This window comes from Oncorhynchus tshawytscha, linkage group LG06, assembly GCF_018296145.1.
Source record: "Oncorhynchus tshawytscha isolate Ot180627B linkage group LG06, Otsh_v2.0, whole genome shotgun sequence".
Taxonomy (NCBI): domain Eukaryota; kingdom Metazoa; phylum Chordata; class Actinopteri; order Salmoniformes; family Salmonidae; genus Oncorhynchus; species Oncorhynchus tshawytscha.
Genome location: NC_056434.1, coordinates 27,823,187 through 27,835,614, shown reverse-complemented (window position 1 = coordinate 27,835,614; position 12,428 = coordinate 27,823,187). Strand labels below are relative to the sequence as shown.

Below are 12,428 nucleotides of genomic sequence, written 5' to 3'. Positions count from 1 at the left end.
TTCTCCAGGTGTAGCCTTTACAGATCTCCCTGTGAGTATTACACTGAAATGTGGACATGTTCAATGTCAAGGCCTTCTGTTGTAATCAGTAGTGGTAGCTTTGCTGCTTCCATTAGTGGTGGTGATATAAAAGTCCTACATTATTCACGGTTGCCATGCCATCAAATTATCAAGTTATCAAAATTAATGGCAAGTTCTTCCTATTATGGCCAGAGGGGGAATGTGTTTTCACACCTCTCCCTTTACCCACAGCCCAACCTTTACCCCACAGTGGGCCTGCAGACTCCAGGAGAGATTGTGGATGCTAACTTTGGCCAGCAGCCCTTTGTGTTTGACATTGAGGACTATATGAGTGAATGGAGGGCTAAGATCCACGGCATGATCGCCCGCTTCCCCATCGGAGAGAGACTGGGAGAGTGGCAGGCAGTGCTTCAGAAGTAAGGGATCCATACCCACACCACAATTATCACTAGGGCTGTTGCGGTGACTGTATTACCACCACACCGGCGGTCACAAGTAATGAAGGTAGTCAAATTCCACCTGACCGTTTGTTTAGTCACCGTAATTAGGCTTCTCCAAGCTCTGATGCTGCTGATGGTCATTAGTAGCCTACCAAACATATATTATTTAGTATATGTAACGACTAGATTAAATCAACAATAGTCTGATGAGTGACAATATTAACATATCACTTGTGAATTATATATTATCACTTGTGAATGATGCCCAGCATAAGAAACCTTTTTTTGCGACTTTTTCGAATCCTAGTCGCACAACTCAAGTAGCCTAGCCCATAGGCCTATATGTTTTAATGAGGTTTGTATCACAACTAAAGTGGACAAATAACTTAATATAATTAAGCACATTAATCTGCTTTACAAGGGGTGTAGAGCCTAACTGGCATATATAAGCAGCATGTGAGTTTCAAGTTTGGGGAAGATCATTTTCACCATAAAAATGCTCCTTTTATAATAAAAGCATTACATGCATAATTGCATTTGCGGTCATTTTTGATGATTGTGTTTTCTGCTAATTGAACATTCGCGCTTATAGCCTAGTACCATGTGGTTGTATTAATTTGGGATCTATCTCATCCCACAACTGTCCCAGACTAATATTTATTTCTTACACAGAATAGAATAGGTCGACCTTTTGTACTATAGGGGATAGTAGATTGACATAGGCTAGTACTTTTGCTGTTCATTAGGCCTACTCATCTTGTTGGCAGACGAAAAGTAAATGTGGACAGTTCTTCCAACATCTTCAATATGCACCTCTGAATTTGATAAGGAGGCGCCCAGTTGCGTCCCCGATGTGTCTCTCTTCACTTGTAGCCTGTGAGAAAGACCCGATCATGTGATGGAGCGCGCAGCACTCCGGGATAAGGGCACAACGTCCGCTGGCCGCAAAAGTCATGGCATTTTTTTAGGGTGCATTATGGCCACACGAAGGGGATGCCGCGTGAAATTCTAGGTGTTATGAAGTGTTTCTCCAATTGTGAATGAGAGACTATTGGAGTGTGTACAGCCTGCGCAAAAGACTAAGCAGAGCTCATGTCTTTCTAGCAACTTTTTTCAAATCATCATTAGAATCTCATCATGCAACCTTAAAATGTATTAAAAATCAAAACATATAGCCCAATGTTTGTAAATTTACATTGTAACCTCTAAATGAAGCATATAGGAGTACCTATTTCTTTGTTAACCGCTCAACACAGAATAGCCGCATGTGCACACTCCCACAAATCGTTTGGAGAAAATATAATTTCTATTTTATTCTGCTTTGTTGAATTGTATTCTTCATACTATAAAATTATTCAAAGTAAATATTGTCTGCTAAATTAACTAGTGTAGCCCACAGCCATTTGGCATAGCCACATCAGGACCTAACATAAGGAGAACTCTGAGTATGCTATTCTGTTCTTCTGAAATAGCCTACATTTTCTTCATATCATGCTTCTTTAGACCTCTCTATAATAAATAAAGGATTTAATGTGAAGGTGTAGTCTATATTACATAGATTTGACTTTTTAAAATGTTGATGTTCCCAAGATCAGCATCAGTGGCTTGTAGGCCACTGTGGAAGCCTGGAGATGCTAAATGTGTTTATGTTAATTAACGGTCAATTACTGTGAGACTGTCAAGCAAATAGCTTTCGATCACCAGCTGACAGAATTTTGTGACCGCCACAGCCCTACTTATCACCCACCCTAACAGACTACTGTCTTTCTCTGTACTACTGGAAGGCTAAACCATGTCTTTGATTCTTTCAGCATGGTATCCACCTATCTGGTGCATCATGGGTACTGTGCCACAGCCACAGCCTTTGCCAGGGCTACAGAAACCTTGATCCAGGAGGACCAGACCTCCATAAAGAACAGACAGAGTGAGAACCACACAAAGGCTCCACGCTGACAATACCACAGAAACACTGAAGACCAATCACTGTCATTAATTTTCCCCACAGTCATCCATCCAATCAGTTTTTAATGGTAACATGCATATTTTTGTCAACAGGAATACAGAAGCTGGTATTGGCAGGGAGGGTTGGCGAGGCCATCGAAGCCACACAGCAGCTGTACCCTGGGCTCCTAGAACACAACTCCAATTTACTGTTCATGTTGAAGTGAGCAGCCTTGAACCCAACTATGGGACTCTTATGAGTGTTTATTGAAGGGCTAAATGGAGGAGTATTGGAATTGTGGGGCTTAGATACGCACTGCTGGTCTTGTAATGCCTTTGCAGGCTCCGTCACATGCAATACAACCCTAGAAGCACTTAGCAGTAAAGCTGTGGCCTGCTTCCCAGCTGTGTGTTTATGGCACAAAGACATTAGATTAATAAATACTGTGATCCGATGAGAAGCAGACACACAGCAAGAAGGCCAGTATTTATGTCTCTTATAGAGGTAGAAAGGAGCTTGCTGTAGCAGTAGAGGAGCGTTACACAGAGAGGGGGCAGGGTGAGCACAAGGTCGCAGTTGCTGCCGCTGAGGGAACTCATGGTTTGATTGGTCATGCCTGTTGCTCCATTTTGTCATGGAAGAGGAGTGAGCTGATCTGTTTGACATTCATCCAATGGTAATGACATGTATCCATAAAGCCAGATACTCATACTCTGGAACCAGTCTGACTTGTTTCTGTTGCATTTATATATTTCAGGGTACAAAGACCTGATCTTACGTGGCCACACCTTTGCCGACGTCTGAAAGCAATTGAAGTATTGCAATAACAATTGTGTTCAGACTGCATGAGATATCAGACAGTTAAGCAGAATGTAGTGGTTGATATCTGACAGTACAATGTATTCCTGGATAAACAATGTCAGACAGGTTGTAGAGGAGTGATGAGACTCTTAGATGGATATTGGAGTGGTTGTGAATAATGTCAGTGAGACTAATAAAGAAGCATTTCAAGTCATTTAGAAGATGCTCTTATCCATAGCGACTCAGTGCATCCATCTCCGTAGTCCAGTCAAGTACATTTTTCTTTAATACAGTAGTTATCTGAAAAGTCAGCGCTAGTATGAAAAGACAAGTGTGAGTGTTAGTGCAAAGAAGGTGAGGGTGTTAGCCATTTGTTTGAGTGTCAAAATGGAGTGAATGTCAGGCAGATTAATAGTTGCCCGTCCCTCCCAGGTGTCGGCAGTTTGTGGAGATGGTGAACGGTACAGACAGTGAGGTACGATGCTTCAGTGTCCGCTCCCCCAAGTCCCAGGACAGCTACCCTGGCTCCCCCAGCCTGAGCCCCCGACATGGAGCCACCAACCCCCATCTGCACAGCGCAGGTAAGGGAAACACCTGCAAATCCACCTATCCACCCTACACACTCCTACTTACCTATCCATCCACGTAGTGTGTTACACAATCCTCTCTCTTATCTCTTTGTATCTGTTTCACCCTGGCTCTCTGTCCACTCCAGGAGCAGACAGCCCAACATGCAGTAACGGGGTCACCCCTCCCAACAAGAACAAGAGCCACAACAAGTACCCTGGTGTCAGCTCTGCCTCCTCCTCTTCCTCTTCCTCCCCTTCCTCTGTTAACTACTCTGAGTCCAACTCCACTGACTCCACCAAGTCCCAGCCTCACAGTGGCACCAGCAACCAGGAGACCAGGTGTGTGGCAAGGCAAGGGTTCCTCTGTTTAGTAATGTATTTCTGTTTTTACTGGGGTGTCTCATCTGTGTCCGTGAATGTGAGAGAGAGGAAAACCATCTGTGGTATAATGATGTTCTGTATGGATGAGTGAACCTGACTTGGGTCCTCTGCAGTGACAGTGAGATGGAGATCGAGGCAGAGCACTACACTAATGGGGTGGCGGAGAACTCCTCTACTCGGATCATGAACGGCACCTACAAGCATCAAGAAATCCTGCAGGCTGAGGACGGCAGCCTGGGCAACGGAGTGGCAGGTACAGGCGCTTAACACACACACACGCTTCCTATTTTGATTGTCAGGTGCAAGTGTAAAATACACTCTCAGTCTGCGGCTGGCCTCTGACCCTGTGTGTGTGTGTGTCTCCTTCCTTGGAGAAGACAGCTGTGCCTCCAGACAGCTGTGTGGAGGGAACCAGGCAGCCACAGAGAGGATGATCCAGTTTGGCCGCGAGCTGCAGGGCCTCAACGAGCAGCTGTGCCGGGAATACGGCAAGAATGCCACGCACAAGAAGATGCTGCAGGTACCGGGGGGGGGCTGGGAGGTTTCACACAAAATAAGACTGGTACAGTGTGTGACTATGACTCACAAATTATATAGTTGTCAACCACCGCCCTGGGGCATGTTTTGTTATGCTGCAATACAATGACTTGCAGGATTTCCAAGGGCGGCAGTGGTTAAGAGTGTTGGGCAAGTAACCGGTTTGAATCCCCTAGCCAGTAAGGTGGAAAAATCTGCCATTCTGCCCTTGAGCAAGGCAGTTAACCCAGAACAACAACTGCTCCCGAGTGCGCCGATGTCGATTAAAGCAGACCTCCGCACCTCTCTGATACAGAGGAGTTGGGTTAAACATGGAAGACACATTCCAGTTGAATGCATTCAGTTGTGCAACTGACTAAGTATTCCCTTTCCCCTCTGAGCTGTTTACACACATCTACTTGTATATGGCCAAGTTTTTGTAAAAAATATATATTTTCGTTTTTGGTCAGAAAAGACTGTAAACCCCCAGGAATTCAGCTAAAAATGTGTTTAATTTGGGAAATCTGTTTCCAATAGACATGTGTGATCGTATCTCAATGTAATTCAAGGTATAAAATGATTGTTATTTTCAAATACAATCTCTTTTTAGGCTTAGTTGTGGTCAATTTCCAGTGTGACAAATTATTATAATTATGTTCCGGCACCCCAACTCTCCACTCTGACAACAAAATAAACGTCCTGTGGCTGAAGGTAGTTGCCTACCCCTGGTCTAATGATGTTCCCTCTGTTTATGACAGACCATTCTACTGCTCCCAAATCATAGTCATTAATGGGCTATTCTGCTTGAACTGGTCACAATGTTTTCTTTCTTTCTCTTTATCTCCCTCTCTTTTTTTACTACAGGATGCATTCAGTCTATTAGCGTATTCAGATCCCTGGAACTGCCCAGTTGGGCAACAGCTAGACCCAATGCAGAGAGAAAATATCTGCTCTGCTCTCAACAGCGCCATCTTGGGTAAGGCTAAGTTTCACACACACAATGACATGAAAGCACACTGTAGATGTTTGTTTTACTCCCGATCACAAGTTCTTTTTCTACAATGATGCCCAACACGTTTTGTTGGGCTTGGTAGTGTGTGTTAACTCTCGTCTAATGAAACACGCTGTACATGTTGCCATGTACAAGTTTGAGTCACACCGGTGGAGGCTGCTGAGGGGAGGACCGCTCATAATAATGGCTATAATGGAGTGGTATCAACCACATGGAAACCACGTCTTTGATGTGTTCGATACCATTCCATAGACTCCATTCTAGCCGTTACTATGAGCCGTCATCCCCTCAGCAGCTTCTACTGAGTTGCACATGCTTCGTTAATGTACACACTGATGATCCCTGTGTTGTCTTTTGACCCCTCAGAGTCTCAGAACTTGCCTAAGCAGCCCCCTCTGATGCTGGCTGTAGGTCAGGCCACAGAGTGTGTCCAGCTCATGGCCAGGGTCCGCTCAGGCTCCTGTTCCTTCGCCAGAGTTGACAGCTTTTTGCACTAGCCCCAGTCCAGGTGAGTCTGCACGGACACCCACACATAACGACCCTCCCCTTCTAGCATCATGTCAATGATTGTTGAGCCTATAGAGAACGTTTATGGAACGTTTTTGACTACACATGGCCCATGCTGTTATCATCAACATTATCAAACAGGATTGTACAGAAATAGTGTTGAACAGATTACAATACAGGAGTTCCAAAATTGTTTCTTTCATCCTTAAGGCAATGTTCAGGACTACAAAGAAGATTACTTTCCAATGGGTTGCCAGATGACTGAGGAGATCATGTGTTTGAATTGGTGTGTCGCTTGCCATTTGGCAGAAGCAGGATGTGCAGGGGAATGAGTAGAACATGAGGAGAAAGCTTGTTTTTAATTTAGTATTATCAAATACAAAATGTGTGACACTATTTAAAGATAATTAATTATTATTCTGTTTATATAGTCATTTTCAAGTTTTTATTTGGTCAGTTTGTTGTGCTCATCTTGAAAAAAATAATCGAATTCCGTTTTTGTTTTTGAGTGGATTTGAATTCCCTACACAGTATTTTAAAGATGTTCATCATATCAAATAAATTCACATTGGCATGCTTTGTCGTTACCAAGCAAAATACTCTGGTTTCTCATTCAGAACTTTCACAAGGACTTTTGTCATCTCAGTATGAGATATTGTAGAAAGAGGACCAGAATTTTTTTGGTTCAAATTCTTACTTCTTAGTATGCCTTAGTACTCCAAAAATGGATTTAATTGAAAGTTAAAGGTCTGAATTTGATTCTGAAACTGCACGTGGCTGTAAGCCACTAACCTGCTGGTCACCTTAAAGCCCCAGATGGTAGCACAAATGAAATAATGACACTGATTCATTTCGGAGTTTCAATATAAGTGTAGTGTATTTCCAATCAAGTGTCTCCACTAGTTTGATGTGTAACATAGGCTGCGTTTACACAAGCAGCCCAATTCTGATTATTTTTTTCTCACTAATACATATTTTGACCCAATCAGATCAGTGCTGAAAAAGATCTGATGTGATCGGTCTAAAGACCAATTAGTGGAAAGAAGATCAGAATTGGGTTGCCTGTGTTGGTCTGCCTTATGTTACACATAAAACTAGTGGAGACACTTGATTGGAAATACACTAGACATTTACTTTGTACTTGCACACAGTAAAAACACACAGACATACAGTGCTTGGGTCATTTGAATTTGGAAATCACTCCCTGGTTTTTACTTGCTAATTGAGATACCTTTTATGAAGTCATGTTGAATATATACAATATAATGATATATTGAATAAAAAAGTGGAACTATTTTCCAAATACAAGGCTTTTAATTTGACCAACTTTTCTAATAACCAATGGTACTTGCCAGTTGCCACACTTATTCCACACAGTCAGTCTATCAGTCTTTTCATATTAGTGCTTTGAAAGACCATTGTCTTATCATTGCCAACATGCTTGTTCTGGCTTTCTTGCAGTTCTATTTTTCTCACACAGACCCAGTCATTTTTACAAATGTGGCCACAACTTTGTTTCTTGTTTGTTTTTGTTCATTGTATTCACAGTTGAATGTGTTTTGGTCTTTTTTGTTACAGTATGTATTCTCTTATATTTAACAGATGTTCTCTTGGCACAAATGTTGATCATTGATGTATTAACCCAGTATTTCAGCCAGCCAGCCAGCAAGAGGCGCTCCACTGTTTGTTGAATGTAGTTTAGCAGATTATATTACATTTATGTTTCAGATTTGCTGCTGGCCATCATGAGATTGATATTGACATCCCCTACACCTGTTAGACATATTGCAATGTGTTTCATTCACTTTTTGACAATCATGTAAAGCATGTTTGTGAAGCAAAGGGCTGGTGGGAGTAGAAATCATCAGCTTGCAGCTTGTTATTAGTGTTTGGTAGACTTTAATATCCCTTAACATTGTTCACAAAGGCCATTTGGATTATTTTTTTCTTTTTTACACAATCGTAACCCATGTTGGAATCAAATTTGAGTTATTTTAACTCGTGTTGTTCAGTTAATTAAGTCTCTAGACGGCCCTATCCGTTCACATGGGTTTTCACTATTCTGTTTAATGGTCATTCAGAATACAACCAGTCCTAGGCTTTCAATATTGGAAACAGACAGCAGATAGGTATTGATAATAGCTTGACATTATAGCAAATCATGTATCTCTTGGTTTCTTTCAAAAACAGCAAATGGCTTTTTGAACTCAATAGAATAGCCACCCAAAATGTATATTTCCATTTTAAGAGAATTCATTATACAGTAGAATTTTTAACTTGACTAATATATAGGGATGTGTGTGTAGAAAGGGAGGAATCTGTTGAGCTTCTCCTGGGACTTTTATAGACACACCTACTCTAGCAAACAACCTCCCAGTTTTCCTTTTCTGTTTTAAATTGGCCTTTGGAGCTATCCGTGCTTCAAATGGAGAGGCGAAGGTAATGGAATTAGGAATTGAAAACAAGCTGTGCACAATATACTTCTATTATGATTTAAATTTCATATTGAGTTTAGCATTTGTGAAATGAGTTACCCTGTACTTAGCATGAAACTTTTAAAACCTTAAACAATATAAAAAAGAAATTATAATTTTAAAAAACATACCTATGTACTGGAAACATGATAAAGAAATATTGTATTCTGTTTTATTTTGACAGAATTATTTTTATTAAAATACACATCCATAAGCATACTTTTTTTGGTCTTGTCATTATTTTGTGGACATCCTGCTTTCGAGTGATGGTGACTTGAGGTTGATTTGAAGTTTCAAAAAAACAAACACGTATTACATACATAAGTTGTTTGACAAACCAATTCATTCAAGGGGCTTTATTGGCATAGGAAACATATGTTAACATTGCCAAAGCAAGTGAAGTAGATAATATACAAAAGTGAAAAACAAAATGAGCAGTAAACATCATACTCACAAAACATCTAGCTTATATATACAGTATCATGGTTCCAACTGTTGAGTAGAACAGTGTGTGGTTAACAGCACACTAGTGCCCCGTACTGGTTATTGCTACTACTTAAATCACTAATAAACTAAAGAGCAGGTGGAGAAATTATTAATTGCTGAGTCACACGTCAACAAAATATAAAAATGTGTCCTTGACATACGTTTTTGTCAACTCACGACACTACACTTTCAGTAATTCAAGAAGTTGAGGGGTTAGTCAGAAGTGACTTGGGGGGTGGGATGTGTGGAGAGAGGACGCAGCATGTTAATATTGCAGAGATTAAAGGATCTTGTCCTTTAGAGAGCTTCCTTCGACACATCATCTTGATCCTGAAATAATCAGTAAATTGTTAGGCTGCTGTCTCATCAAATAAGAGTTGCATTGTATATCGGCTCTACTAGTGAATCCAGGGCTAGAATATTGCACAACTAAATGAGCCTTACACCAAATTGTCTTGTTAGACTAATTCTCAACTCTGTTAGAATGTGCTTCTGGATTTCCGTTGTGGTAACATAACGTAGCAGGCATAAAAGAAACTGGAACATCCGGTTGTTTGGGACATGGCAGAGGCTACCATTGTGGTGTTCTTATCAAACACTTTCATGCAGTCTTGAGTTTCACAGGTAGCTAAATGATTCCGAGGAGGGAGGGAGGGAAACTTGAGGCTGAATTTCTGGCTCTGGAATGCTGAAGTTGATGTAGTTGCATAGGTCTGTTGCTGTCCTTTTCCTAAGCGAGTGGGAGAAGCACAGAACAGAGACTGACACATTATAACTGACTGAGAAACAGCCAGTTCAACTTATGAAAACGCACTAAAATGGCAAACATTATGGACATATTTTATGGAACACTATAGGTAAACAAAAATGTCCCAAATCATTTTTAAACAATGTCAGTAGTAGCCTCTATGAAAACCACAAAAATGTAATAGAAAGGGCATACAATTGTTGTCATCGCATGTCCAGGGGGCTTTGTGCTCTCAGCTGTTTCTCTCTTCACAAGGGACCTTCCACGCGCAGCTGGACAATTCCTTGTCAACTTCTCTCATCTCTGTGACTACAGAAGTCTGGGTGTTGAAATATGTCTGTTCTGGACCTCCTGCTTAGAATACATGTCATACATGCATAATATCACAAATGCATTGGAGATGTAATGGCTTACATGGGGGGGAAATGCAGGCACTCACCTTACCACCTTAAAGCCGTTTTGTAGAAATGGAGAGGTCCACATTCGTTTTCACTTCATTTTCATAAAACACATGCAGTTGATCATCGCTCCACTGCAGTGGCATATTAATCATGAAATAGGTGAATTAGTTAATAGGCTCGTACTATAGTCTTGGGTGATTGTTCAGATCAGACATGGTTAGCTAGTTTTCGGAAACAGCAAAAACAGTGGCAAGTAATATCATAGCAAATTCACTCACGTTGAAAGTACCTTTTTAAATACCTCTAGGACCTGAGTAGTTTCTAATTGTCTGATTATTTGGTGCCATATTTAGGTTAGCTTGCTTTTGTTTTGATCGATTTTCTCTGCAGCCAGTAAGTAGTCAGAGAATGACAAAATGTGATCCAATGATAAAAGTAAACACGGAAACCTAAAGGCAGGAAAGGCCAGGCTGATGTAGCAGCATGTGTGATAAACTTGGCTGAATAGTTGGAAAGACAAATGTATGGTCAGTGCAATCCTGCCTCCTTGGGATGTCCCTACCCTAACCTTAACCCCTACCCATAGCAGTGGGAAGTAGGGGTGCTGAGGGTGCTACAGCACCCCTTGAAAAATGTGAATAAAAAATATACACTGCTCAAAAAAATAAAGGGAACACTAAAATAACACATCCTAGATCTGAATGAAATATTCTTATTAAATACTTTTTTTCTTTACATAGTTGAATGTGCTGACAACAAAATCACACAAAAATTATCAATGGAAATCAAATTTATCAACCCATGGAGGTCTGGATTTGGAGTCACACTTAAAATTAAAGTGGAATACCACACTACAGGCTGATCCAACTTTGATGTAATGTCCTTAAAACAAGTCAAAATGAGGCTCAGTAGTGTGTGTGGCCTCCACGTGCCTGTATGACCTCCCTACAACGCCTGGGCATGCTCCTGAGGAGGTGGTGGATGGTCTCCTGAGGGATCTCCTCCCAGACCTGGACTAAAGCATCCGCCAACTCCTGGACAGTCTGTGGTGCAACGTGGCGTTGGAGGATGGAGCGAGACATGATGTCCCAGATGTGCTCAATTGGATTCAGGTCTGGGGAACGGGCGGGCCAGTCCATAGCATCAATGCCTTCCTCTTGCAGGAACTGCTGACACACTCCAGCCACATGAGGTCTAGCATTGTCTTGCAATAGGAGGAACCCAGGGACAACCGCACCAGCATATGGTCTCACAAGGGGTCTGAGGATCTCATCTCGGTACCTAATGGCAGTCAGGCTACCTCTGGCGAGCACATGGAGGGCTGTGCGGCCCCCCAAAGAAATGCCACCCCACACCATGACTGACCCACCGCCAAACCGGTCATGCTGGAGGATGTTGCAGGTAGCAGAATGTTCTCCATGGTGTCTCCAGACTGTCACGTCTGTCACATGTGCTCAGTGTGAACCTGCTTTTATCTGTGAAGAGCACAGGGCGCCAGTGGCGAATTTGCCAATCTTGGTGTTCTCTGGCAAATGCCAAACGTCCTGCACGGTGTTGGGCTGTAGTAAGCACAACCCCCACCTGTGGACGTCGGGCCCTCATACCACCCTCATGGAGTCTGTTTCTGACCGTTTGAGCAGACACATGCACATTTGTGGCCAGCTGGACGTCATTTTGCAGGGCTCTGGCAGTGCTGCTCCTGCTCCTCCTTGCACAAAGGTGGAGGTAGCGGTCCTGCTGCTGGATTTGTTGCCCTCCTACGGCCTCCTCCACGTCTCCTGATGTACTGGCCTGTCTCCTGGTAGCGCCTCCATGCTCTGGACACTACGCTGACAGACACAGCAAACCTTCTTGCCACAGCTCGCATTGATGTTCCATCCTGGATGAGCTGCACTACCTGAGCCACTTGTGTGGGTTGTAGACTCCGTCTCATGCTACCACTAGAGTGAAAGCACCGGCAGCATTCAAAAGTGACCAAAACATCAGCCAGGAAGTATAGGAACTGAGAAGTGGTCTGTGGTTATCACCTGCAAGAACCACTCCTTTATTGGGGGTGTCTTGCTAATTGCCTATAATTTCCACCTGTTGTTTATTCCATTTGCACAACAGCATGTGACATTTATTGTCAAT

At 42.3% G+C, this 12,428-nt stretch overlaps 1 protein-coding gene and 1 long non-coding RNA gene across 5 annotated transcripts in view; one reads left to right on the top strand and one right to left on the bottom strand.

Annotated features, from left to right (window-relative positions):
• The window catches only part of ranbp10 (RAN binding protein 10), a 31,888-nt gene extending 23,006 nt beyond the window's left edge, over positions 1-8,882 (top strand). For 2 of the 3 annotated variants that reach the window (XM_024423506.2, XM_024423508.2), the window contains exons 5-15: positions 9-31; positions 253-437; positions 2,273-2,385; positions 2,517-2,625; positions 3,637-3,785; positions 3,920-4,112; positions 4,268-4,407; positions 4,529-4,674; positions 5,535-5,646; positions 6,049-6,190; positions 6,400-8,882. In XM_024423506.2, the coding sequence (XP_024279274.1) occupies positions 9-31; positions 253-437; positions 2,273-2,385; positions 2,517-2,625; positions 3,637-3,785; positions 3,920-4,112; positions 4,268-4,407; positions 4,529-4,674; positions 5,535-5,646; positions 6,049-6,179 (1,301 nt within the window). In that variant the 3' untranslated portion in view covers positions 6,180-6,190; positions 6,400-8,882. The remainder of the gene's footprint in view (positions 1-8; positions 32-252; positions 438-2,272; positions 2,386-2,516; positions 2,626-3,636; positions 3,786-3,919; positions 4,113-4,267; positions 4,408-4,528; positions 4,675-5,534; positions 5,647-6,048; positions 6,191-6,399) is intronic. The other variant, XM_024423507.2, reaches the window with a different exon arrangement.
• LOC121846671 lies at positions 7,782-10,950 on the bottom strand. 2 transcript variants are annotated; one of them, XR_006083599.1, is made up of 3 exons: positions 10,337-10,950; positions 10,093-10,248; positions 7,782-9,879 (listed from the first exon to the last, which is right to left on the bottom strand). It is a non-coding gene; the product is annotated as an uncharacterized LOC121846671 (long non-coding RNA). The 2 variants fall into 2 exon arrangements; XR_006083598.1 differs by having other exon boundaries at positions 10,093-10,950.
• Positions 10,951-12,428: the final 1,478 nt, after the last annotated feature.